Source organism: Oryzias latipes, chromosome 19, assembly GCF_002234675.1.
Source record: "Oryzias latipes chromosome 19, ASM223467v1".
In the NCBI taxonomy this organism is placed as follows: domain Eukaryota; kingdom Metazoa; phylum Chordata; class Actinopteri; order Beloniformes; family Adrianichthyidae; genus Oryzias; species Oryzias latipes.
Genome location: NC_019877.2, coordinates 12,306,195 through 12,328,116, shown reverse-complemented (window position 1 = coordinate 12,328,116; position 21,922 = coordinate 12,306,195). Strand labels below are relative to the sequence as shown.

The following is a 21,922-nucleotide window of genomic DNA, read 5'->3' as shown; positions in this document are numbered from 1 at the left end:
TTTAAGAGGATGCACAGATGAAACCTCACATTGCACCGTGAAAAATAAGCACAAACTCTGCTCAGAGAGCTAAAACAAGGACACCTCGCTATGAGAATAGAGCTGACAACCCTTCAACATACTGTATACTAACATCAGAACGTGATAAACTAAAACCAAAAAAATCTAAACGTTAACAAATTTTTTTCAGTAATGGGCTACGTTGAAACCTGAAGTATATGTGCCACAAATAATGAAGGGCAAAGTTACCAAAACAAAAACAAACAAAAAAACAACAACAATTAAGGACACCAACAATAACCAATGAGATGATATGAAAAGATTTGAATTATTTTTTCTTATTTAAAAAAAAAAATCACAAATGAAATTTGAAAGCAGTTCAGGTAAATCAAGAGACTGTTGGAATGAACTCAAGTGCAGTTGTTATAAAAATACTTTGCAATCCTCATTGATACCCTTTGTTCAAGTGTTAGTTTTTAATTATTAGTCGACATTCAGTTTTTACTTTTATTTTGCAGTGTTTGAGTTTATTGTATTTCTCTAAAATTACTGTAAAATAAGGAGACATGTTTTTTTTCAGAACATATACATTCAAAGACTTAAAAAACTCTATAGAGTAAGATCAGGAATTAGATTGTGTAAGGGTGTTTCAACAAAATACAGGTGATAAATATGACAATATGATTATGCACATTATGGAGTCTGACAGCTGTTGAGGCGTTCTACTGGACACTTCCCTGAGTTGGTTGACGAGGAAAGGAGCAAACAGGTCATAAATGATTGGATCAATGTAACACAAACTGTTGTGTGGTTGTGCTTATACTAGAAACTGTCTGACTGGTCTCTATATATATTCTTCCTTTAGATATAGCAGGTGTAATCCTCCAGTAAAGTTCTCAGGGGTCTTCCAGCAGACGTTCTAGTAATCTTGCAGTAAAATTCTGTCCCCTTGTCTCTGCCACAAGGTTTTCCTGGTGCATTTTTCAACCCCTCTGTTGAGCAAGAGTATATGTTTTATCAGCACATCTTAACAACCGAGTAAATATTTTGCACCTCCTTAATATTATAAAACATATTTTATCCCTTCACAGCACTCCATTTTTTTTCTTTCCTCTAAATGTCTATTTTTGCATTTGCACATTTTGCAAGTGAATGCTTATTTTTAATCACTTTGAGATGCACCATTTTAAATGAAAAATACATATAGATTATTTGATTTACATTAAGAGCACAATTACAATCTTGAAACCACAAAATGTATGTTTAGTGTTTAAAAACCCATCCAACCTTTGTGTTCATTTCTGCTGTAAAAACTGAGCTTTAGACTTGTGCTGGTTTAGCTTCAGTTCTAAGAAAGGCTTCCAGCGTGCCAGATCTTTCCTTTGCAACCTTTTTCAGCCCAGCTGGAGAGTCAAGCCACAGAGTCTGGCACATCGGATCAAAGGTTTGCTGACTAACATTTCTCAGAAAGACAAGAATGAGCATGGCAGCTGTTCATGGAACTGACATTACACCAGACGGCTGCCATCCACTTCATTTGTTTCTGAAAAACTCACACGCTTGCATAAATGAAAACAATTTGCTATGGAAGTACTAAATATGAGGCAGTATGGAAATAGAAAGTCAGCACCCCCTGCTGTTAGGATAAAAATCTGGGTGCTCAGTTCATTGATGTAAATGACACAAATGGATATTTATTGAAGGGAAATTAAAAGTTACTCATTAATAAAGGGTAATAGAAATATTTTGTGTTTGGGATAAATACATGAGTTAAGATAAAAAAGAATTAGTCCTGCTAAGTTTGTTAAATATGGTTTAATTCACCAAACATCTGCCAAGGCAGCAAGAAGTCATATGTTATTTGTTCATCTGTTAGTGTTATATGCAACTTTGTAAACATTGTGAAAGCTTGCATGTATTTATTTATCAGCAGCACAAATAAACGCAGTCCTGGATACGTTTTTTATTGCATTTATTTATCTATAACTGTTTAAGTATATGTATAAAAAATATCAATTTGCCTTAAGTGAGCAATTTTTAACTTTTGTGACAAACTTCTCATGGAGTAGCACAACATTTCACAATGAGATGAACTGGATTGTCAGTGATTTTATTTAGCTATTTGTTAAATATTTTATTTTTATGGTCGCGTTTATCGCACCAGTGTTTCTACTAAATTCCTCTCACCTGTACCTTTTACCCTTAAAGATTATGAGATTGAAAAAGTTAAATGTCCGGCCAGGTGACTTCCCTTCACAATAAAAGTCTAACTTCTGAAAGCAAAATAAGCATCACAACATCGCATTTCCTATTGATGTAAAATATAACTAGATGTACTTTTTTTAATATATAAAAAGTAAACGTCTATCCTTATTTTGTATTATTTCAATGTCATTAGAAAATAATTGACGAGTGAATTTTCTTCTGAAAGGGCGTAAAAGGAAATGGTTCTAGTTACGTAATCAAAATGACGTGACAATTTCTTTTCGGGACAAGCAGGTGTCGTAGCAAGTATAAATATGCCGGTAGTTAAATATTACCTGTGCGCTGATAGGTCAACATGACTGGCCTGTTAGAGACGCAAGTTCTGCTTTAACCTGTAAGCACTTAGAACAAACCTACTACCTCTCATCCAGCTCCGACCGTCTCTGTTGTTGTCAGGGTAACGCTAGCTTAACAGCACTATGTGGGTGTTCGGCTACGGGTCCCTCATTTGGAAAGTTGATTTTCCTTATCAGGAGAAGAGAGTTGGCTATATTAAAGGGTTCAGCCGGCGTTTTTGGCAGGGCAGTACCGACCACAGAGGAGTTCCTGGCAAGGTAAGGGCTTTTGACACGGTTATTGAGCATTTACTAAAAAAGAGAAAACGCACTTAAAGTGTGCTGCTTGTAGAGTTCAATATTATCTCCATGTATGCCAACAGAGACAGACAGGTCATACTTGTACGTCATTGTATAGGTTTGTGGTGGTAATGGTACCAAATGGAAAAATGTTTTCACCTGTTACATCTTTATAAAAAAAAAAACAGCTGGCTTTCTTCTATTTAAAAGTAATGCTGGTGGAACAATTGTCCAAAATTGGAGACTACAGTCTCATACTACCCGATATTTACGGGGGTTAGGGACCGGAGACACTCGCGAAAACAACCCCCCATCCCCAGCTGGCGAACAATGTCCTTCACCGATCCTTACTTAAAAAACTTTTTGTAACCACTTTTTTGTTGTTTTGTAAAACATTTATTTAGTAACATGATTGGAATATTACTCAACATAAAAGTTAATTTTTAAGGATTCCTAGCAATAGACTTTACCGTAGCGTACTTTATAATGTGCACAAGGTATACATTTGTATAAACCCCTTTTGTTTTTATTTATTTGTCATTTTTTATTTATTTTTATAATTTTAGGTTTTATATACATATATTTTCTACTAGAGAGCTCACTAGCGCCCTCTCTGTTGAGACGATGCTATTGCGTACCTCACCATCTGTCTTTTAAGTGCGGGTTTATGTCACATTTTGACTCAAAATAAACTAGAAAAACATGACATACAATAAATCTTAAATGATAGGGATGGCATGCAATAACATTTAGTACAATGAACACTGGGTCCCCCACTTTATCGGTTTCAAAGATTGGTTATTAGATCACAAACTGGGAGGCCACACAACATGATACCAGGGATGTGGGGCATAAAATAATCCTGTGTTTTTATGAACACCCACCCAATTTAATACTTAAGATTACGAGACTAAGACTTAAGATGTAAGCCTAATAAAGTAACATTTGATACAGTGTTTTGCAACCTTGTCGACTCTAATCCTTTTTGTTCTTTCCAGCCCGGCCGTGTTGTTACTGTGGTGGAAGATCCAGAAGTAAGTCAGAGCCAAGTCTTGATTTGAAAAATTACTCAAAAGTTGTCATGTCACATTGTTCTTTCGTTCTACAGTCTGTTCGAACAACCTTGAAAAATCTCATCTCAGCCAGCCTGCACAGTACACAAAACCTGTAAAAAAAATTATTTTAAATTTATTTTTAAAAACACAATTAAAAAGGTCTACATTATTTGAGAGATTATCAAAACTGTAGATAAATGCTTTAAAATTATGAGCAGTTTAAATGGAAATATTGTCCATAAATGCTACAGGAATGGACTCATTTCATACAATCACGATTCATTTCCTACATCCAAGTACAGACCATTGTTTATTATGGACATTTTCCTAAAGCAATCACATTTTCTTTGATAAGGTCTGCCTACTTGTTTGCTTCTTTTTTTTAACCTGCAATTGTTCTTTTATTGCAGTACAGAAAGCAACTGAGATTTGTCTCACATAGTAATCAGAGTATATTGGTACTTATAGCTCAGGATTTATGTAATTTCAAAATAATTTTTGATTAAAACTTTAACAGGGTATAACTGCGAGACGCTTCAGTCAATTACAAGATGTAAAGAGTGCTAACTGTCCCCTTCTGTTTTCTACTAGGGATGTAGTTAAATGATAATACAATCAGTCTTATATCTTTGTATGGCCCATTTTCCTAATGGTACCACTCTGTAATAAGCAGCTGGATAAATGAATCCATGTAGGTGCTTGTTTTCCTACTGCGAGCTGCCATTTGACTCAAAAGGGGCTGTAAGCTAGTGAGAGGGCATGTAAACAGATGGATGAGGCGAATTTCTGATGATACCCTGCCTCTCTGAAGAAATGATTTATATTTAATTTTGTGACAATTTTAAAGTTTTGTTATTATTTAAACATTTTAGAAAATGTTTTTAAATGTGAAATGTTTAGTTTTTTTATAAATCAAAATAAAAAAAACATTTGTTTTTTCCATTTTACATGCTGGTAATATATTTTGTGTGTATAGTTCAACATACCACCTCCTCTCGTGGTCAACCTATCCGTTTCTGCTTCTATACGATTTTATACTATTTTTCAGGGCTGTGTTTGGGGTGTTGCCTACAAGCTGCCAGAAGGCCGAGAGCAGGAGGTGAAAGACTACCTCGACCACAGAGAAAAAGGTGGTTATCAAGTCATCACCGTCCCATTCTATCCCCGTCCATCATCCACTTCTTCACCATGTGAGACACTGCTCTACATCGGCTCTCAGGGTAATCCAAACTACCTTGGCCCCGCCTCTATGGACGACATAGCCAATCAGATTATCAACTCTACAGGCCCCAGCGGGAAAAATACAGAGTATCTGTTCAAGCTAGCCGATGCTGTGAGGTCCATCCTGCCTGAGGATTCAGATGCACATCTGTTTTCTCTTGAATCCCTAGTGAGAGAAAGATTGTTAAACGTACAGAATAATCTATCTACTCATCAAGTCTCCATCCCTGCTTCTTCCTAATCCGGGTCGCAGCTGGACCTTTTCCCAGCAGTCTCCAGGTGGAAGCAAGGAACACCAAGAACAGGCCATGCCCATCACATGCAAAGAGGCCAAGGGGCCAAACCCAGATGGTAACCACTTCACAACAACATAGCCCTGGGAAAAATCAATCACAATAAACGTAACAATGTAAAGATTTAGTAAAAATATTTCCTAAAATGGCAACTTTTTGATGTTTTTTGCAGGTTATAAGATGGAGAAGAGGGTTTTCAGGGTTTTATTTCTGCTTCGGAATCTGTATTGATCACTTATCTCACTGCAATCAGATGTTAACTTGTTGCTTTTTGCTGAAAACTCTGTTAAAAAAAAAGGCCTTTAAAAAAGTCTTAAAATTAGAATTGATGGTTGTTTGTTATAGTTCTTGTGTGGTGTCAGTTTGTCCTGAGTGAACTCTGTCTTCTGCCTGACAATAGCCAGGGCTTCTTCTTCATGACCACAAGATGTGTCTTTCTACAGAAATGTTAAAGTAGCTAATGAGTTGTGGGGGAAAAATTACATTTTGGAGCGAAAATATTAAGAAGTTTTTTTTTCCCCTTATTACCCATACTTGTGAATTGTTAAATCCAAATAAAAACATTTATGTTTTCTTTTTGGCCAAGCAGCACATCATGTTTCACAATAAAGGCCTGCAGGACATTCTCAACAACTGTACCTGTATTTTGTGTGACTGAAAGCTGGCTTTAGCTTTGTTATAGGTTATTACTTTGAAGAGAAATCACATGTAATTTTAATAAATGGTGACATCTTACGATTGCTACAATATTGCAATGAGGATGTCACTGAACTCCATGGGGCAAACTGCATCCTAATGCTGGACAGTCATGTCCCATATGCAACATACAAGTAGAATTATAGATCAAATATATCAGCATCCAATCACAAAATGTCCCCAAAAAGGATAAATATCCTCATTTAGAAATAAAGAAAATGTAATTATCAAGATCTCAAGCATGTCTTTGCTACTTATCATCCTGAAAAGACTGTCTGTCATCAAACAAAGGGATGGCACCCAAGTCCCATCACTTTTAGTACAAAACTACAGTCAGAGTAGAAACAACAACCACACCTTTATCTGATTTTATTTTTTCTTTTAAACTCTTTACAGGTATGTATTGGCTGTAGCAGGAACAACTTTAAACATTTTGGCACAAACCTATCCATGCAAAAAGAAGCCTTTGTGGTAGAGTGCTGTGTAGAAATAAAACCGGAGTTTTAAAAAAACAGATTTAACTAGCGAATGCTTTCTCAGTTTAGGAGTGTGTCTGATATTATACAGTATTTCTTAATTTGATCAACTTCCATTTTATATATATATATATATATATATATATATATATATATATATATATATATATGTATATATATATGTATGTATTATATAGTTAGACAATTGTGTTATATATAAATAATAATATCAGATTAAATAATTTACTTTTATATAATAATATATTTCTTGATTATACTCTAGTTGTTTGAAATTTAATGACCTGATTTTAGTTTTTATTTTGACATTATTGCTATAAGATTATTAAAAAGTGGAACCTAAAGGATTTTTATGCCTTTGAGGCTGCTCTGCAGCTTGGTGTCACAATTTGAAATGGATTTCCTCTGAATTGTAACTAAAGGCCAAAAGTGCCTCATGAAGTCCCAGAATTAACACATTTTTCGGAGTTCCCAGCTTTAAAGAAGTTGTTTTTTTCTTTTTCTAATGTGTTTGGAAAGTCCAGCGCAGGGAGAGTTGGGTAGACCTTTAGGCGTAGTAACAGGGAGAGACCAGCAGGTTTGTGAGCACGAGCAGCTGGTCGTCAGTGAAGCATTGCCGATGTCCCTGCCAGTTGTCATGGTGAGTGCGTCTGAACTCCGACAGGGTCTTCTTCACCGTCATCTAATAGGAAGATCGCCAAACATCCATAAGTTCCAAACCCCCATAAACACATAACCATACTTGCCTATGGATTTTATGTAAGTGGGACAGCACACAATAGCTAGTTCTAGACTTATTGAAGTGACAAATTTGCTAGATTTTTTTTTTAAGTTAAGTGGTTTTCTTGTCATGTCATCATTTAAAAAATAAATTCTCAAAAAAATAAAGAATAAGAATTACCTATAACATCAAAGTTCTTCCAAATTTCAAAAGAATGTCTATATATTTAGTAGATAACGTACCTTTCCTTTGCGAGTTGGATAAAAACTTTTTAAAATATAAGAAAGTTTAACTTGTAATTACCTTCCCTACTCGAGCTAAACAATAGGAATACTCATTGGATTAAAGAGGAACAACCTTTTCTCAGCTGAGCCCAAAGGGCTGCCCTTCACTCTCATTATCAGGGTGCAGTGCAGAGAGCAGGGCTGCATTAAAGAGGATGTTTGCAGCAATTCTTCCTCTTCATTAAAGCTCAGGTGTGAAAACAGATAAAAACTAACCATGGCTCTCACTCTATATTTCATTGCTGGATTTCACATTAAAACTAGGAGAGTGTGGGCTGAGGGTGGCTGGAGATGAAACATTAAGTCTATACAGCAGCCCTCACATTAACAACTATGTGAGCTCTGTAAAAACGTAAACATTGTTGAGCCGAATCCATTTTTAATCTGTTATATGATGCAAAGAATATAATTCTCAAGCAGAATAATATTTTTTTTTTTTGCAATATTATGATTTTTTTCCGAAAAAACTAAATGCTAAAACAATTAAATTATTTGTGAACAATGTTTTTTTTATAATTCCCTAATATTTTCTTTCAACTTTTTCTTTTAATTTTTTTCATTTCTTTCAATTCTCATCAAAAAACCTTCAAACTATAAAATGAGGAAGTAAAAGTCTGCTCTTGGAGCGACACTGTGTGTATTCTTCATGCATAAGATAAAGACTAAAGATCAATTTTCTCCTCAATTGGACAATGAAATTGTATTGTTTCAAATCACAGCTTTCAGGGCTCCTTGTCTGAGTATAACGGCGCACCTCTATAGGCTGCGGGTCGTTGAGATGGTCGCTCAGCTCCATCAGTATCTGAGGCATCCACTGCGGGACGTCATAGGGGCTCGACAGAATGCACGCACTCAGGCCGAGCACTCCAGCATGGCGCCGCACTAAGTCTGGATGGAAACGTGCAGACACACAAATGGGAAAGTGAAAATAGGCTTAAAAACGTCTAAGCTTGCAATTCCCCTGAGATAAGGAAGGGTAATAGGGCAAGTATTGCTGTGATTGCCTTCTTGTGTGGAAGTGACGTGAGCTGAAGCATGTACCTGTGGAGGCCAGCTCCCCTCTGGCCTTGGGGATGCAGGTCTGACTCAGCGTCTGGAGCTGAGTCTGCAGACTGGAGTCCAGAGGGATGAACTGGCACTGCAGTAAACCGCTGAGGGTGGTGCACGCCATGTCCCTAACCTTCAGGGAGAACGGGAAAGAGAAGAGAGGAGGAATGTAAAATTAGACCTGGTAAAGTCAGAAGAAGCTTGTAACCAACTGAGTGAGGGGAAGGTTGGTGTAATTTATTAAAAGCCGTGAAAGGGGAGGATGCAGGACAGAGGATGAGCAGAAAAGAAGATGTTAGCTGAACATTAGTGCCCTCTTACATCCCTTGATGTAAATTATGAATATCCTGGGAGTGATAGTTGATGTGCTAAAATAGAAACTTCCACAAAGATATAGCAAATACTGCAAATAAAAAAAAGATATAATGGATTTTGCTTTTCTGTACATCCATATGGGGACTGTTTAAAAGCAGGCAAAATAGGTCAAAAACTACAAAAGATATATCACTTCATCAAATCATAAAAAAATGTTGATAATTCTAAGGAGGAGCAAGAGAAGTTAAATGTAGTCGGGGTTTTGGACAGCTATTATGAAGTGCTAGGCTACAGCTGTGTAATCGGAGCATGAAAAAAAGTAGAGAGCTATCTTTTAGCGTGAATTGTAAGAGCTGGCAATCATTTATTTGAATGGAGGCGTCTTTTTGTGGAGTACCTCAAGCTGTTCGTCGAGCAGCAGCTGCATTACCAGTTTTTGGACTCGCAGAACCTCGGTGGGCAGACTGAGCACGGTGAATAGGTTGTAAAAAACCATGATCTGGAGGAAGGTCAGCACCGAGAAGCGAGCGTGCCACGATCTGCTACCTGTCATCTGGAAATGGAACGAGGGGGGAAGAGAAAGATGCAAGTTTTAAGTTCTTTTTTATTTTTTTTTGACCAAAATGTCCAACCTAGGAGACTCTGTTCGGAACATGGCTCTGCTATCTTGTGCGACAGCAGTGAATTAGCGTGGACATTTTTGGGCCGATGCAGCATGACTGCTGTGTGAAGAGCTTAGGAGCAGCTGCACTCAGACGCATAAAGGCTTTTAGCAAATCTGGTGCGTCTGGTTGCTTTCCAGGCTTTTTTTTTCTTTCCCGGGATGATGACATCATGGAGTCCCAGAGGAATGTGACATCCTCTGCTTCACTGCTGCGAAAAGGAACACAACCCCAAGCTCCTTATCTGAAATCTTTTGTGCTAGCTATTAGATGGAAAAAAAAACATCCCCCAATTCCTGTAGTTTATTAGGTTATTTAGAAGGATAGGATATTTAGGGGCATAGTTTGGTTAAAACTTAGCCTAATTGAGATACAATTTGGTTTAAAGAATCACCCCGAAGAAATCGTGTTTTTGGTGTTTTTAACATGTTCTTGTGGCAATTTCTCATGATGGAGGACATATAAAGAAAATTGAGTTCTGAGTATTTCTTTATTCAAATTGTTGTAAATCAGGAGCAGACAAAAAAATTCCCTTGGAAAAAGCTTGTAGGTGTGACATGGAAGCTACTATGGCAATCCACAAGCTCTCTGCTCCGCTTCATTCTGATGCAACCGCTTGTAGACTAGACTAGATAGATTCGATGTGCGTTTTCCTCGTCTGAACTAGCCTCCAGCTCAAAACTGTATTTCTAGAAAGCTCCAATATCTTTGTTGCACCAGTAATATTAGGTTGGGATTGTGAGGGTCTGTAAACTAAAGAGTGTAAACAGACTGATGATGGGTATTGGGGGAAGGCTTACTCTGTGCCGCTCGGCAGCAACTATGTCGTAGAAAACGACACTGTTTTTAAAACTTTGCCTAAAAACGGCATAATCATAATTAAAAGACCACTGGGAACACTTTGAAAATAGATCAAAAGATGATCGGAGTGGGACCTTAAGACACAAGGACAGTTTGTTTTTATTTTTATGTGTACATACCTCCTCCAATCCTGACAGAACCAGAGGGATGTGTTCAGGATACAGCAAGCCCTGGGACATGAGAGAAAGACACGTGCGCGCATCCTGCTTCATCTCATCATAGCTCTCATCAATCTCCACTGGGGCAATCTGCAGGGAGAGACAAACACAGAGTGAGACAGAGAGGCAGGAAGACACACAGCAACGCACCATTTTGGGTAAATGAAGAGAGAAATTGAGTTTAATGGGCAAGTAAGATTGAGTGGGTAATAATGCTGTGGTGGGAACTGTGGGCTTGTGTGCTCTTACCTTGAAGAGCAGAGGCAGGAGCTGCAGCTGCTGCTGAACAGGGGTGGTGAAAGTTCGCCCAGCGCTCGCCATCAGCCACTTTAACACTGCAAACGCACAGGAAAGGTTGGCCAATGTGTGCATGCACACACAAAGATAAGCTTGGGTTACTGCCAAATAACAGGAACTTTAGCTGGAACATAACTGCACAGCTCTGCTAGCAAAAGACAAATCCCAATTTATGCCACTGTATAATAGAGACTTAACAATAACAATAACAATAGCTGTAAAAAAAATGGAAAAGACTCTGGCAAAGAGGTTATAAGAGTGTAAAAGATAAATGTAATAGAAATACAAATCTGAAAACAAATGAACATAATAGGAGAGGTTTTTAAGATGCACATCGGTAAGCTTGTTTCTTTTGAAATTCTGGTTACAGGAGAAATCTGTTTATGCTTTTCCATGAAATATTTTCACCTTCTCATATGGAAATAATTTCACTTTTTTTTAAAGCTGACAATGCAGTCTTGGTCCCACAAATGCTTAAAAAAGGTAACGAAAAAACACTTTTTTAACCCTGTAAAGCCCACAACATAAAAGAAAATTCAATTTTCTTTTACAAATTAAATTAAACATTTTTTTTAAACCTTTCGATGAAATCCACTTTTTTTTTCAATATTCACAAATTTCTAATATGTTATAACTGTATTATAAAGTGTTAATTATCAACAAAATTTGAATTAGTTTACAACAGCAAGTTGTCATTGAAAAAAATGAATTACAATAGATGAGATTTTCTAGCCACAAAATTTTGAGTCTCTTTTCGAGATTTCGTGGAAGCAGCCATTTTGAAATGAGCAGGAAAAGCCCTTCTACTGTCTCTAGTGGAATGATAAGGTACTACAGGGTAGAACACATGTACCAAGTTCTATACAATGGTCATGCTCATGGTAATGAGATGGGAGTCTTAGAAACGCGAGATCAAAGAAACCTGTGTCATCTACTAGGACATAGTTTCTACAGAGTGGCAGTAGTTCATTAGAAATTTGCCTCTGAGTTATATGAGGAACTTTTGGTTTGTTGTAAGCCTGCCCCCATTTCCCATAATCCATTTGTTTAGATGCTCTCCCATTGGCGTATAGCACCTCATAAATATTGTGCAACAAAATTTTAAGTAAGGGCGCCATCATTTTATTTTCCAGGCCTTTTTCTTTTTTTGTGGAATGAGTAAACTATGTCTGATTATCATTGGTTGATTTTTAGCACATTTTCCTTTGTACTTTTGCCACTGTGAAGTCAAATTAGGGATATCAGTGTGTGTTTTTCTTTCATTCAGAGGCTTACCAACAATTTTGTCCACGTGTCTCTACCTACTTATTTATTCAGATTACATTCACCAGAACTGTGTCTCACACGCACACACAAGAGACAATAGGTGCCAACAATTACCCTAAAAGCTGTCAAACACTCTTAATGCTAAACTGTGCAAGAATGACACCACGCTGCATGTCAAAGGATGAGCTTCAACACTGCCTCATCAGAGATCGTCCAGCACCAACACAGAAATGGAAAGGTCACCACATCTGCAAGTCACCAGAAAGACCTAAATATCGTGCACCCTAACAGACAAAACAGTAGCCCTGAAGGAGCCACGAATGAATGCAGTTTAATGATAAAATATAGCTCTTAAATTACTGTAACACTGCCAAGATCTGACTTAAATTCTTTTCATAAAATCTATTAGAGATCCTAAGAACTGCACATCATCAGTACTTTGCATCCCAATACTTTCTCTTAAATAAAAGTAAAAGCTGAATACATAAGAAGTTTTCAACTTGAATTATTCTGTTGAATCAAAAAAGATCTGGAGGAGTCGTGTATTTCCAAAGCTTTAGTCATCTGTGGCCTCCACCACGTTCATCCACCACACAGTTAACAGTCCAGCATCCACATTCTGACCTGTCTTGAGCAGTTTGACAGCCTGGGTGCGCTCATCTGTCTCCTGGGTGTTCTCCTCGTGGACGTGGTTGTGGATTTCTGGCTCTGATGTGAGGGGCTTGAGTCTCTCTAGGACCCGAGTGACAAATTCTGCCACGTGGGGGGAAGACGTGGGCCTGGTGTGTGGCAGGGACACGTCTATCATGAAGATATAGGTCAGGACACTGGAGAGAGGGGGTAAGTGAGGAGAGAAAAGCAAGGCGAGGGGAGAAGAGTAAAATGTGTAGAATAGAAGCAACTAGAAGAACAGAGGACAAGTCAAAATAAAGTTGAAAGAAGTTTGATTATTTTTGTTGTTGCTTTACCTGCCAATGCGCTCTCTGACGTTTTTGTAAACCTGAGTGAGTTTAGGCTCCAGATAAGCCAGCAGCCTGTGCAGCAGTTCAGAAACCCTCCACTGCTGCTGGGCCAGACCTCCCTGAAGCACATACAGCAAGCTAAAAAATACACAGAAGATGGACAGATACGGTTTGATGTGCTTCAGCGCAGCAAAATATTTCAGCTCATGTCATTACAAGCATTCCACATCAGTTTTTCACACCTGGCATCCCTGAATGAGCCGCTCTCTCCGCTGAGAGGACTCTCCATCAGCAACTCAAACAGCCAGTGGAGTTTCCTGGGGTCTCTTCCTTCCTAAGGGTCAACATCCAAAAGCAGCACCAAGTCATTTTTAGCAGAAGTAGCTCAGATGAGCGAGTAGCAGTTTGATAATTGCCTGAATGTTTGAGTCCTTTTGGAAATAAAAGTGTTATATTTTGACAGAAAAATGCGTTTCAGATACTGATATTCTTGACCAACCAATACTTTTTTCACGGTTGTGATCATCTGTCCAGATGTACTTAATCTGAAATTACAGATTAATTGCTCAAAATTTGCCACTTTTATCCAAATTCACCGCTAATGTTTCACCAGTTGGTTCGATTTTACTGGACTTTAGCTAAAACGTCTCTTAAAATGTTGGGGGAGTGAATATTCTAGTTCAAATTGCTCAAATTATTAAACCTTTTTTAAACAGCAGTATGTCCTTAAAAGAGTCAGCATTGCAGGTGACACCGTTTAAGAGCCACTGAAGTGGCACAAGTTCAAAGGGAAGCGGTGATAAAACAGAGAATTGGATGTTTTGAAGTTTCCTGCTAGTGATAGGCAGCGTATGTGAAAGTCAAGCAAACATTAACCGAAAATCCAAAACCTCTACAACTTTTAGTCAATATAAATTCATTGGGATTAATGTAAATATACATTACTAATTGTAAGCTTTCACAGGTCTTTTTTTTATTTTCTGACTAAAGCAATCTTTTCTCCTTCCTCCTTTGTTCTGGCTGGTAATAAAATTTAGAGTCCCACTCCAATTATCTTTTGAGTTATTGTAAAGGCGTTCCTATTAGTTTTTTATTTGATTATGCTGTTTTTGCTAAAATGATATAGAAAAAAACTGTATCTTTTTTTTTAGGATAGTTTTTGCAAAGTAACCGTTATTCAATAGAAATTTGCTTGTGAGTTATAGGCAACCCCAACCTCCCTTCCCCTCCCTGTTGCTTAAAGCTCGGTGCAGTGTATTTTTTACGTTACAAATTAGCTCTTTTTTTCATTTTTTATCTGCTTCTGATTCACAACAATTTAAATCAAGAAATACAATTTACAAGATAATTTGCTTAATGTGTGTCCTTCTTTGTCAGAAAAATGCCACGAGAAAATGTTAAAACACTAAAATTACGATTTTCGTAGTGGATCTTTAAACAAAAACGTAAAAGTACAAAAAAATCTGAGTCTTAACTAGTTCCATTTAGCTGTAATGCTAATTACTTTGAGCACTCATTAGAAAATGAAAGATTTAGCAGTTTTTTTTCATTCAGAAATTCTACACCGACACAATTTTCTGCTTTAGATTTGCTGTATTGATTTATTGACATAAAAAAAAACACAAACAATAATAATAATTTTGAAAGATTGTCAGTAGAAAACAGTCATATGTAATTTGTATGATAAATCTGTTTGCATGAACTCACACAAGCTGTGGCGATGCATGTGCCCCAGTCTGTGAAGGTTTCCACGGTGATGTTGGCTAATGCCGTCCGGATCAAAGGGCACAAAAGCCGCCATAACCTGTCCAGCTAAGCGCACACACAGACACACACACAAGCAGTAATGAAAGTTTCTTATTGATATTGACTTTTCTTATCAAAAAACCTGTGCAGTGTGTTTTTTTCTTTTTGATGCGTGTGTATTTCCAGCACCTTGCTGAAACTCCAGTGCTTGCTACCTCTGATTAGACCAGCAGTAATCTCACACACACAGCGCTGTGAGCTCTCGTGGGGGTCACCGGCAAGCCGCTCCAGGTGAGGCCACATTAATGGCAGGAATATGTCGCCATAGTTACGAAAAAGTCCCTGCAAATCAAGTGTGCATGAACATAAGGGTTCATTCAGCGACGAAGAAAAAAAGATATATATTTTTTTTCTTCTGAAAAAGACAGATTACAGCCATTTGGTTGATGCAAGTGAACCACTCTCTGACAGAGAACAATAAATCACAGGAGATGATGAAAGAAATTGCAGCTTTCTTGAGTTCAGCCTTGGCGAAAAGCACTGCGCTGTGTCACTTCTTTGTCAAAAAAATAGCTTGTCATAGCGTCACAGCATGAGAATTTAAACTGCACCTTGAAGAGACAAAAGCGGCGAGGGTTGAAGCTGTCTTTTCCTTTCCGTTCCTCCAAAGACAGAAACTCTATCAACTGGACAATAAACTCGGGGTCTGAGAAATATTCATATATGATCTTTTCACCCTGAGAGACAAAAAAAAAGAAGTATTTTTAAAACATTAGAGAGGCCTCACAGTGATAATGTTGTGGGTGGTGCAGCCTGAGAATTCACCTCACTCATTTCCTCATATGGCAGGTCATCTTGTGGCTTTTCTGAAGCTGCATAGATCATCATTTCTCTGAAAGGAGCAGGAAAGTAAAACAGGCAGCTGTGATTTATAGATAACAACACAAAGAAGAAATCTGGATAGACACATACTCTCTTCAAATAAGCACAAAGGATAAATGGCTGATTATAAAGTCAGTTAGTCAGCAAGCCACCCGCATACCACGACAGCCAGCCTATACATCAATTCTGCTATTTAGGGCAGGCAGTAAGTCGTTCATTCAACCTTATCTGGGCTTTGCCGTGACAGGAAGTCAGTGCAACCCCCTCCGTTAGTTATCCCCCCCCCCTCCCCAGATCACTCATCCAGCAGTTAGTCCGACACAAACGTGGCCACAAAGCCACAAAGACAAGCTCCAAATCAGCCAGGCAGTTCAGTCAATCAGATATTTAGTTCATTTCAACAGAACAGTTAATCAGCCGCTCAGCTGCTGGTCGAGCACCGGCTGAACGCTCAGTCATCTCGGCTTTACCTCGGCCAGGAGTAGTAGCCCCAGTGGGTTTTCTCCACAAACTGCAGTGAGTCCCACTGCTCCTGACTCAGGGGGAGGTTGTTGCTGTCATACTGCAGCCAGCGATTTGCCTGACGATCACCTACACACACCCCCTCTGGATCCTGGATGCCACCTACGCGAAAAATGCAAAATAATCAAAACACACACAAATTAGCATTTTCAGACAGTTGCAGAAGGAATAAAACCAAAACTGGCCTACAACGTAAAGAAATCCATCCTTTAACAATCACCAAATCAAGACGTATGCTGCTTTCTAAGAGGCAATTTACTAAATGAATACTTAAAACTACACGATGAATCCTTTATTTACTCAAACAACATCAAGAACTGCAAAGACCCATTGTTCTTCATGTAAATAAAGGGGAATCATTGTTTATTAACTCACTTAAATCTGACGGCTTCACAGCCACCTTCTTTCTTGGCCGTTTCAACTGTTTCAGGATACCAGCCATTGCTGAAATTGCAACCTAACAGCAAAAATAAATCAATAAAAAACACATGCTTTTATACAGTTTTTCAATGTGTCTCTTGTTTGTCATCATAAAACTTCCCATATGTTTCAGAGAGGCTTTTACTTTTATAAGTAGAACAAATAGGCTACCTTTAGGTCTTGTAAAATAATATTATGGAGAACATAATATCCTTTCAGGGGATTTCCTTTTCTGGCAGTGTTTTTTCATCTTTTATTTCTGCATGCAAAAGTCTCCAAAAGAAAACAGCCTTAAGTCCAAACTAAAGTAAGTTTTTTTCTGTTGTGTGAGATAAGACTCCTGAGCTATTTATACAACTTAATTTAGAGTTTCTTTTTTATTATTTGTTTCATTTATCAAAAAAGCAGCCATAATAAGTCCTGTTTAGTGAACATAATAAATGCACCTGCCTGTTTTTAACAAACTTATATCCGAATTAGAGAAGACGTGGCCTTTAAGGGGGCTTAAAGAGAAAAGAGCTAAAATGATGCATTGCTGTATAGACAGAAGGCAGGGGGAGTGCTGTGACACGGAGAGAAATAATTTGTTCTTTTCACGAGGAAGTGTGAAATCTATTCTTAAAAAGTTGCACGTTTCCTGCATTGAGTTTCAGTGTGGTCGTTTGTTTAATACGCTACAATACAAAGTGGGATGTGGGCTCCTGTGTGCATGTAAGTGAAAAAAGTTTGCCTTGTGTTCAGCTCTGTTTTAAAATCCGCTGTGCCTCAGATGTAACACGGATGTTAGACCTTTATGAACTGGCAGTATTGATCAGCGGCTGTTAGGATCTGCTGTTATGACACAAATATATTACTACATTTATTGTTCTTTTATTGTTTTTTTGCAGGACAAGCAATTCTAGCTTAACTTAAACTATTATTTGAGACGTTTATATCAAAAAGAAAATTACCAATACCAAAAGTAAGTTTACTTTTTGAAAACTTAACATTAAACATGATAAATATAGTACATGCTTTACAGTTCATATGTTATATGAAAGTGGGGCACAGCAGCTGTTTCTAGACCACTTCAATCACTGCCTCGACCTGTGTGTGAGCGCGGTTTTTCAATATCTATGCTTATGAGCTGCTCTTGCATGAGAAACCACAGGGCAATTGTGTGTTGGAAGCTCAATCTCACATCTGAAAAACTGCAGGAGGAAAAAAAAAGAAGCTTTTATTCACCACATTTCCATTTTCATAACCAAAGGGAGGAAACAGATCCTACCATAAAGTGTTTGGATTTTAGTCCAAATGAAAAAAAGAAAATCTATACAAACACACAGCAATGCAGACCTTGCGTATGCTGATGGAATCATGTACAAGGCTCTGTGTGAAGTAGAGTACGGCATCTGGGGGAAGCGGGTGATCATCCCTCAGCAAGAGAGCCAACAAATCTGTAGCCATGTGTTCAAACTTCCAGGGCCTGAAATAGAAACAAACATTCGAAGAAATGTTACAATAATCATTTGGTTCTGTCTCTCTTATCTACTGGAACCTTTAAATTAGTATGATTAAACAAATATACCTCAGTATGGTGCATTATGAACGCACTGACTTTTTTATGTTTAAGAATATAACTTCATGGTGTGTTCTGACCATTGACTGTATATGAGAACTGGACTGAGTTAACTCTCCTTCCTTCAGTTTCAAACAGGACGTACCCACCAAAATCCTATATGCTTCTATTGTGAAATGAACAGCTATTGCCCAGTCATTATATTTGTCAGAATAATCATTCTTGCTCTCCTACCTTTTTTAAACATGTTCTTGCTCGTTTTATTTTTTTCCTATTTTTCCCAGTCTTTTTTCTGTAGTGGACTTCCAACATGCTCACTCCTGATCGATGAGAATGGTTGCCAAAGAAACACTGATTCAGACTGACGCAGATCAATCACTATTTACTGATGTTGTTTGGTTCCAAACATGGCAACTGAATTGATATGGAGAGAAATTAGACTCAGTCGGATTTGTGCGTGCGTAATTCTTGATTTGTGCGTAAATTAGGATTTGTGTATGCATATTCTTGCTTTGTGCGTTTGTAAATTAGGATTTGTGCATAAATTTGGATTTGTGCGTGATTTGTTACTCACATAATACGTTTTGTGTATAAGTTAAAAAAATATAAAATGAAAAAAATACAAAATGCAATTTACGTATGCACAAATTAAGATTACAACAGTTTGAAATTACTTACACACATACATCTTTAAAAAACATGCACGAATCCCTTGTTAAGCACACACGAAGCCAAGGTTACACCTGGATCTACCGTAAGACTGTTTTCACGTCTCACAAATTCGTCCGTAAGTGCTGCGTTTAAATACCAGTGGAATGCTCGGTCATTAGAATTTTCCTATCAGCCCTCCCTTCTAAACGTATTTCCTTCAGTGGGTGTAGCAGGGCTTAAAAAAACTTTAAAGGAAAATAAAAATTATTATCTGAGAATATGACGTTCACTTTTGAACGCTAATATATATATTAAAAGTATATTATTCTCCAAGACACCGAATTGATACAAAATGCGTAACAGGAACGACCAGTAGGGGGCACTGTTTTTTTTCTTCCGGAAAAATCGAAGGCAGTCAGACTGAGAGAGTCACGGCAAGAATGGCGGCCCATCTCGGTGGTCAGCGCCCCGAAGTAAGTAGCCTCTATGTTCAACACTAAGATCTACTGTCTTCATGTATTGATTGAGTCATTGTCTGGATACGTTTAGAAGGGAAGGCTGATAGGAAAATTCTAATGACCGAGCATTCCACTGGTATTTAAACGCAGCACTTACGGACAAATTTGTGAGACGTGAAATCAGTCTCACGGGAGATCCGTGCGTAACTTTGGCTTCGTGTGTGCGTAACAAGGGATTCGTGCGTGTTTTTTAAAGATGTATGTGTGTAAGTAGTTTCAAACTGTTGTAATCTTAATTTGTGCATACGTAAATTGCATTTTGTATTTTTTTCATTTTATATTTTTTTAACTTATACATAAAACGTATTATGTGAGTAACAAATCACGCACAAATCCAAATTTATGCACAAATCCTAATTTACAAACGCACAAAGCAAGAATATGCATACACAAATCCTAATTTACGCACAAATCAAGAATTACGCACGCACAAATCCGACTGAGTCTAATTTCTCTCCATAAATTGACTTCATTTCGTTGGAGTCGGAAATGAGCCGTTTTCTATGGGTGACTCGGCCCATTTCTCTTACAGTCAATGGTTTGGACTCAAAGTTCACAGATGGTAAAGCCACTTACAAGTCTCTGTCTTCAAGGCAGTCCAATAGGTCATTGACCAACTTCTCATACTTTCTGTTTGAAAAGAGCATAAATATACTGGTGATGAGTCTTACTTAAAATGAGGTAGCTTTAAGTCCTCTACCGCTGAAAAGGAAAAAAAAGAACACCTATTGAAATTCATCCTCCTACCGTGCAGCAACCACATTTCTGATTCGCTGGCGTTGAATCCCCTCCTTCACTTCCTCTTTGGAGGGTATCTCTGAGCAAGGCATGGGGCTTTTAAGGTGTGCAATTTGGTTGGCTATCTGGACACAACTCTCAGATACCTAGAAGGAGGAAAACAGCCAAAGAGGACAAATGTGGTTCATGAAACACCTCGTGTGAAAAGCACAGTGCGGTCTGCTGCATCGGCGATCTGCTTACAGTGAAGCAGATCCCAATGGTGTCGTGCTGGCGATGGATCCTGTCTGTGATGTCGTCCAGCAAGCACCCAATGGACAGCTTCTCCAGGGTCATTGAGGGCGACAAACCACAGCGAACCAGAGCGGGCCACACCTCCCCCACACAGTCCCAGTCCCTTACACTGGCCACAGAGAAGCCACAGTGTGCACCCAGAAGGCAGTAGAGAGCACCCTGGTAAGGACATGCATGTTATGAGAGCACATAAAGCAGGAAATGAAAAGTCTCAGTCAACAAAATAAAGGTACTTTTAGAGGATTGTGTTTTTTTGTCAAATTTAAATGACACTACAGAAACTGTGAAAACACATCATGTCGGGTCTGGAAATATCTTTTCCAAGAATGTATGTTTGTTGAGGCCCTGTCAAATCCTTCACCATTTTTCATTTACACCTGCTTTCAATTAAAAAGCCACAGACGTAAACTGTGCTGTTCCTGCTGAGTAAATCATGTTAATCCAATACTCACTGCTATGGAAGGCTGGAACTTATGTTTCCCATTAACTATATTAATTCTCTGAACATTTTCCCATTAGTCTAAAACCCTTTAGACTCGTCGCAGGCTAAGAACATTTTTCTTGTTGTGTTTTGTCATCCTGTAAAGTTTAAATTAGCCTGAAACTTGTGGCCTGGAAGGCAACAATCAAAAAACATTTTTCTTCAACAAAAATTCTGTGAAATGATTGTTTAAAAGTCCATGAAATACATGTGAATTCATTTAGTTATGGCTATGCATTAGTTTGCTGACTTTTTATATATTTTACAGAAGTGGTATTCTGACGTTACAAAAAAAAGTACCATTGAAGGTTTCCATCCATCCATCCATCCATCCATCCATCCATCCATCCATCCATCCATCCATCCATCCATCCATCCATCCATCCATCCATCCATCCATCCATCCATCCGTCCGTCCGTCCGTCCGTCCGTCCGTCCGTCCGTCCATCCATCCATCCATCCATCCATCCATCCATCCATCCATCCATCCATCCATCCATCCATCCATCCATCCATCTAATTTTACTGGGTTACTGGAGCCTATCCCAGGGCAGGGCCACACAGAGGTGGACAACCGGAGTGCACACAGAAAGCTGACGCATGGATGTAGAAAACATGCAAACCAAGGCCTTCTCACTGTGAGGTGAGTGAATTAACCACTACACAACCATGCCCCCCCCCCGATTGAAGGCATGTCTGGTACCTTGAACTGCTGCTGCGTGCCTGCAGTGTGTTGTGGCGACAGCAGCTGGATGATGCGCGGCATCATGTCCCTGTAGGAAAAGCTAAAGGTTCCCATTGCAATCGTCAGCACATTCTGGGCTCTGCTCCGCACCTGCAATCGTACAAAAACACACCAAAAGACACATAAAACCACAGCCAGTTCCTCCTCAGCTCAGATTGAAGACCTAAGGACACCACTGTGAGTCAGGACCGTGCT

At 38.4% G+C, this 21,922-nt stretch overlaps 2 protein-coding genes across 2 annotated transcripts in view; one reads left to right on the top strand and one right to left on the bottom strand.

Annotated features, from left to right (window-relative positions):
• The first annotated feature begins 2,441 nt into the window (after positions 1 to 2,441).
• chac2 (ChaC cation transport regulator homolog 2) lies at positions 2,442 to 6,039 on the top strand. The gene is made up of 3 exons (XM_004080452.3): positions 2,442 to 2,819; positions 3,839 to 3,874; positions 4,944 to 6,039. Exons 1-3 carry the CDS (start codon positions 2,685 to 2,687, stop codon positions 5,355 to 5,357), a joined length of 585 nt encoding a protein of 194 aa, XP_004080500.1. The 5' UTR covers positions 2,442 to 2,684; the 3' UTR covers positions 5,358 to 6,039.
• Positions 6,040 to 6,770: 731 nt separating this feature from the next.
• Positions 6,771 to 21,922, bottom strand: part of LOC101166994 (proteasome activator complex subunit 4B-like) — a 38,270-nt gene continuing 23,118 nt past the window's right edge. The window contains exons 28-47 of the mRNA XM_004080451.4: positions 21,686 to 21,817; positions 20,451 to 20,660; positions 20,217 to 20,353; positions 20,046 to 20,099; positions 18,078 to 18,207; positions 16,698 to 16,779; positions 16,271 to 16,424; positions 15,744 to 15,810; positions 15,530 to 15,655; positions 15,108 to 15,260; positions 14,880 to 14,984; positions 13,415 to 13,506; positions 13,179 to 13,310; positions 12,835 to 13,037; positions 10,897 to 10,982; positions 10,609 to 10,737; positions 9,364 to 9,519; positions 8,646 to 8,784; positions 8,359 to 8,492; positions 6,771 to 7,281 (exon numbers count right to left, since the gene is read on the bottom strand). Of these exons, the coding sequence (XP_004080499.3) occupies positions 7,147 to 7,281; positions 8,359 to 8,492; positions 8,646 to 8,784; positions 9,364 to 9,519; positions 10,609 to 10,737; positions 10,897 to 10,982; positions 12,835 to 13,037; positions 13,179 to 13,310; positions 13,415 to 13,506; positions 14,880 to 14,984; positions 15,108 to 15,260; positions 15,530 to 15,655; positions 15,744 to 15,810; positions 16,271 to 16,424; positions 16,698 to 16,779; positions 18,078 to 18,207; positions 20,046 to 20,099; positions 20,217 to 20,353; positions 20,451 to 20,660; positions 21,686 to 21,817 (2,556 nt within the window). The 3' untranslated portion in view covers positions 6,771 to 7,146. The remainder of the gene's footprint in view (positions 7,282 to 8,358; positions 8,493 to 8,645; positions 8,785 to 9,363; positions 9,520 to 10,608; positions 10,738 to 10,896; positions 10,983 to 12,834; positions 13,038 to 13,178; positions 13,311 to 13,414; positions 13,507 to 14,879; positions 14,985 to 15,107; positions 15,261 to 15,529; positions 15,656 to 15,743; positions 15,811 to 16,270; positions 16,425 to 16,697; positions 16,780 to 18,077; positions 18,208 to 20,045; positions 20,100 to 20,216; positions 20,354 to 20,450; positions 20,661 to 21,685; positions 21,818 to 21,922) is intronic.

Coding starts and splice junctions, on each gene's coding strand:
- chac2 (XM_004080452.3), top strand. CDS start 2,685: ATGTGGGTGTTCGGCTACGGGTCCCTCATTTGGAAAGTTGATTTTCCT. Junction 2,820..3,838: donor ACAGAGGAGTTCCTGGCAAG/GTAAGGGCTTTT, acceptor TGTTCTTTCCAG/CCCGGCCGTGTTGTTACTGT. Junction 3,875..4,943: donor CTGTGGTGGAAGATCCAGAA/GTAAGTCAGAGC, acceptor ACTATTTTTCAG/GGCTGTGTTTGGGGTGTTGC.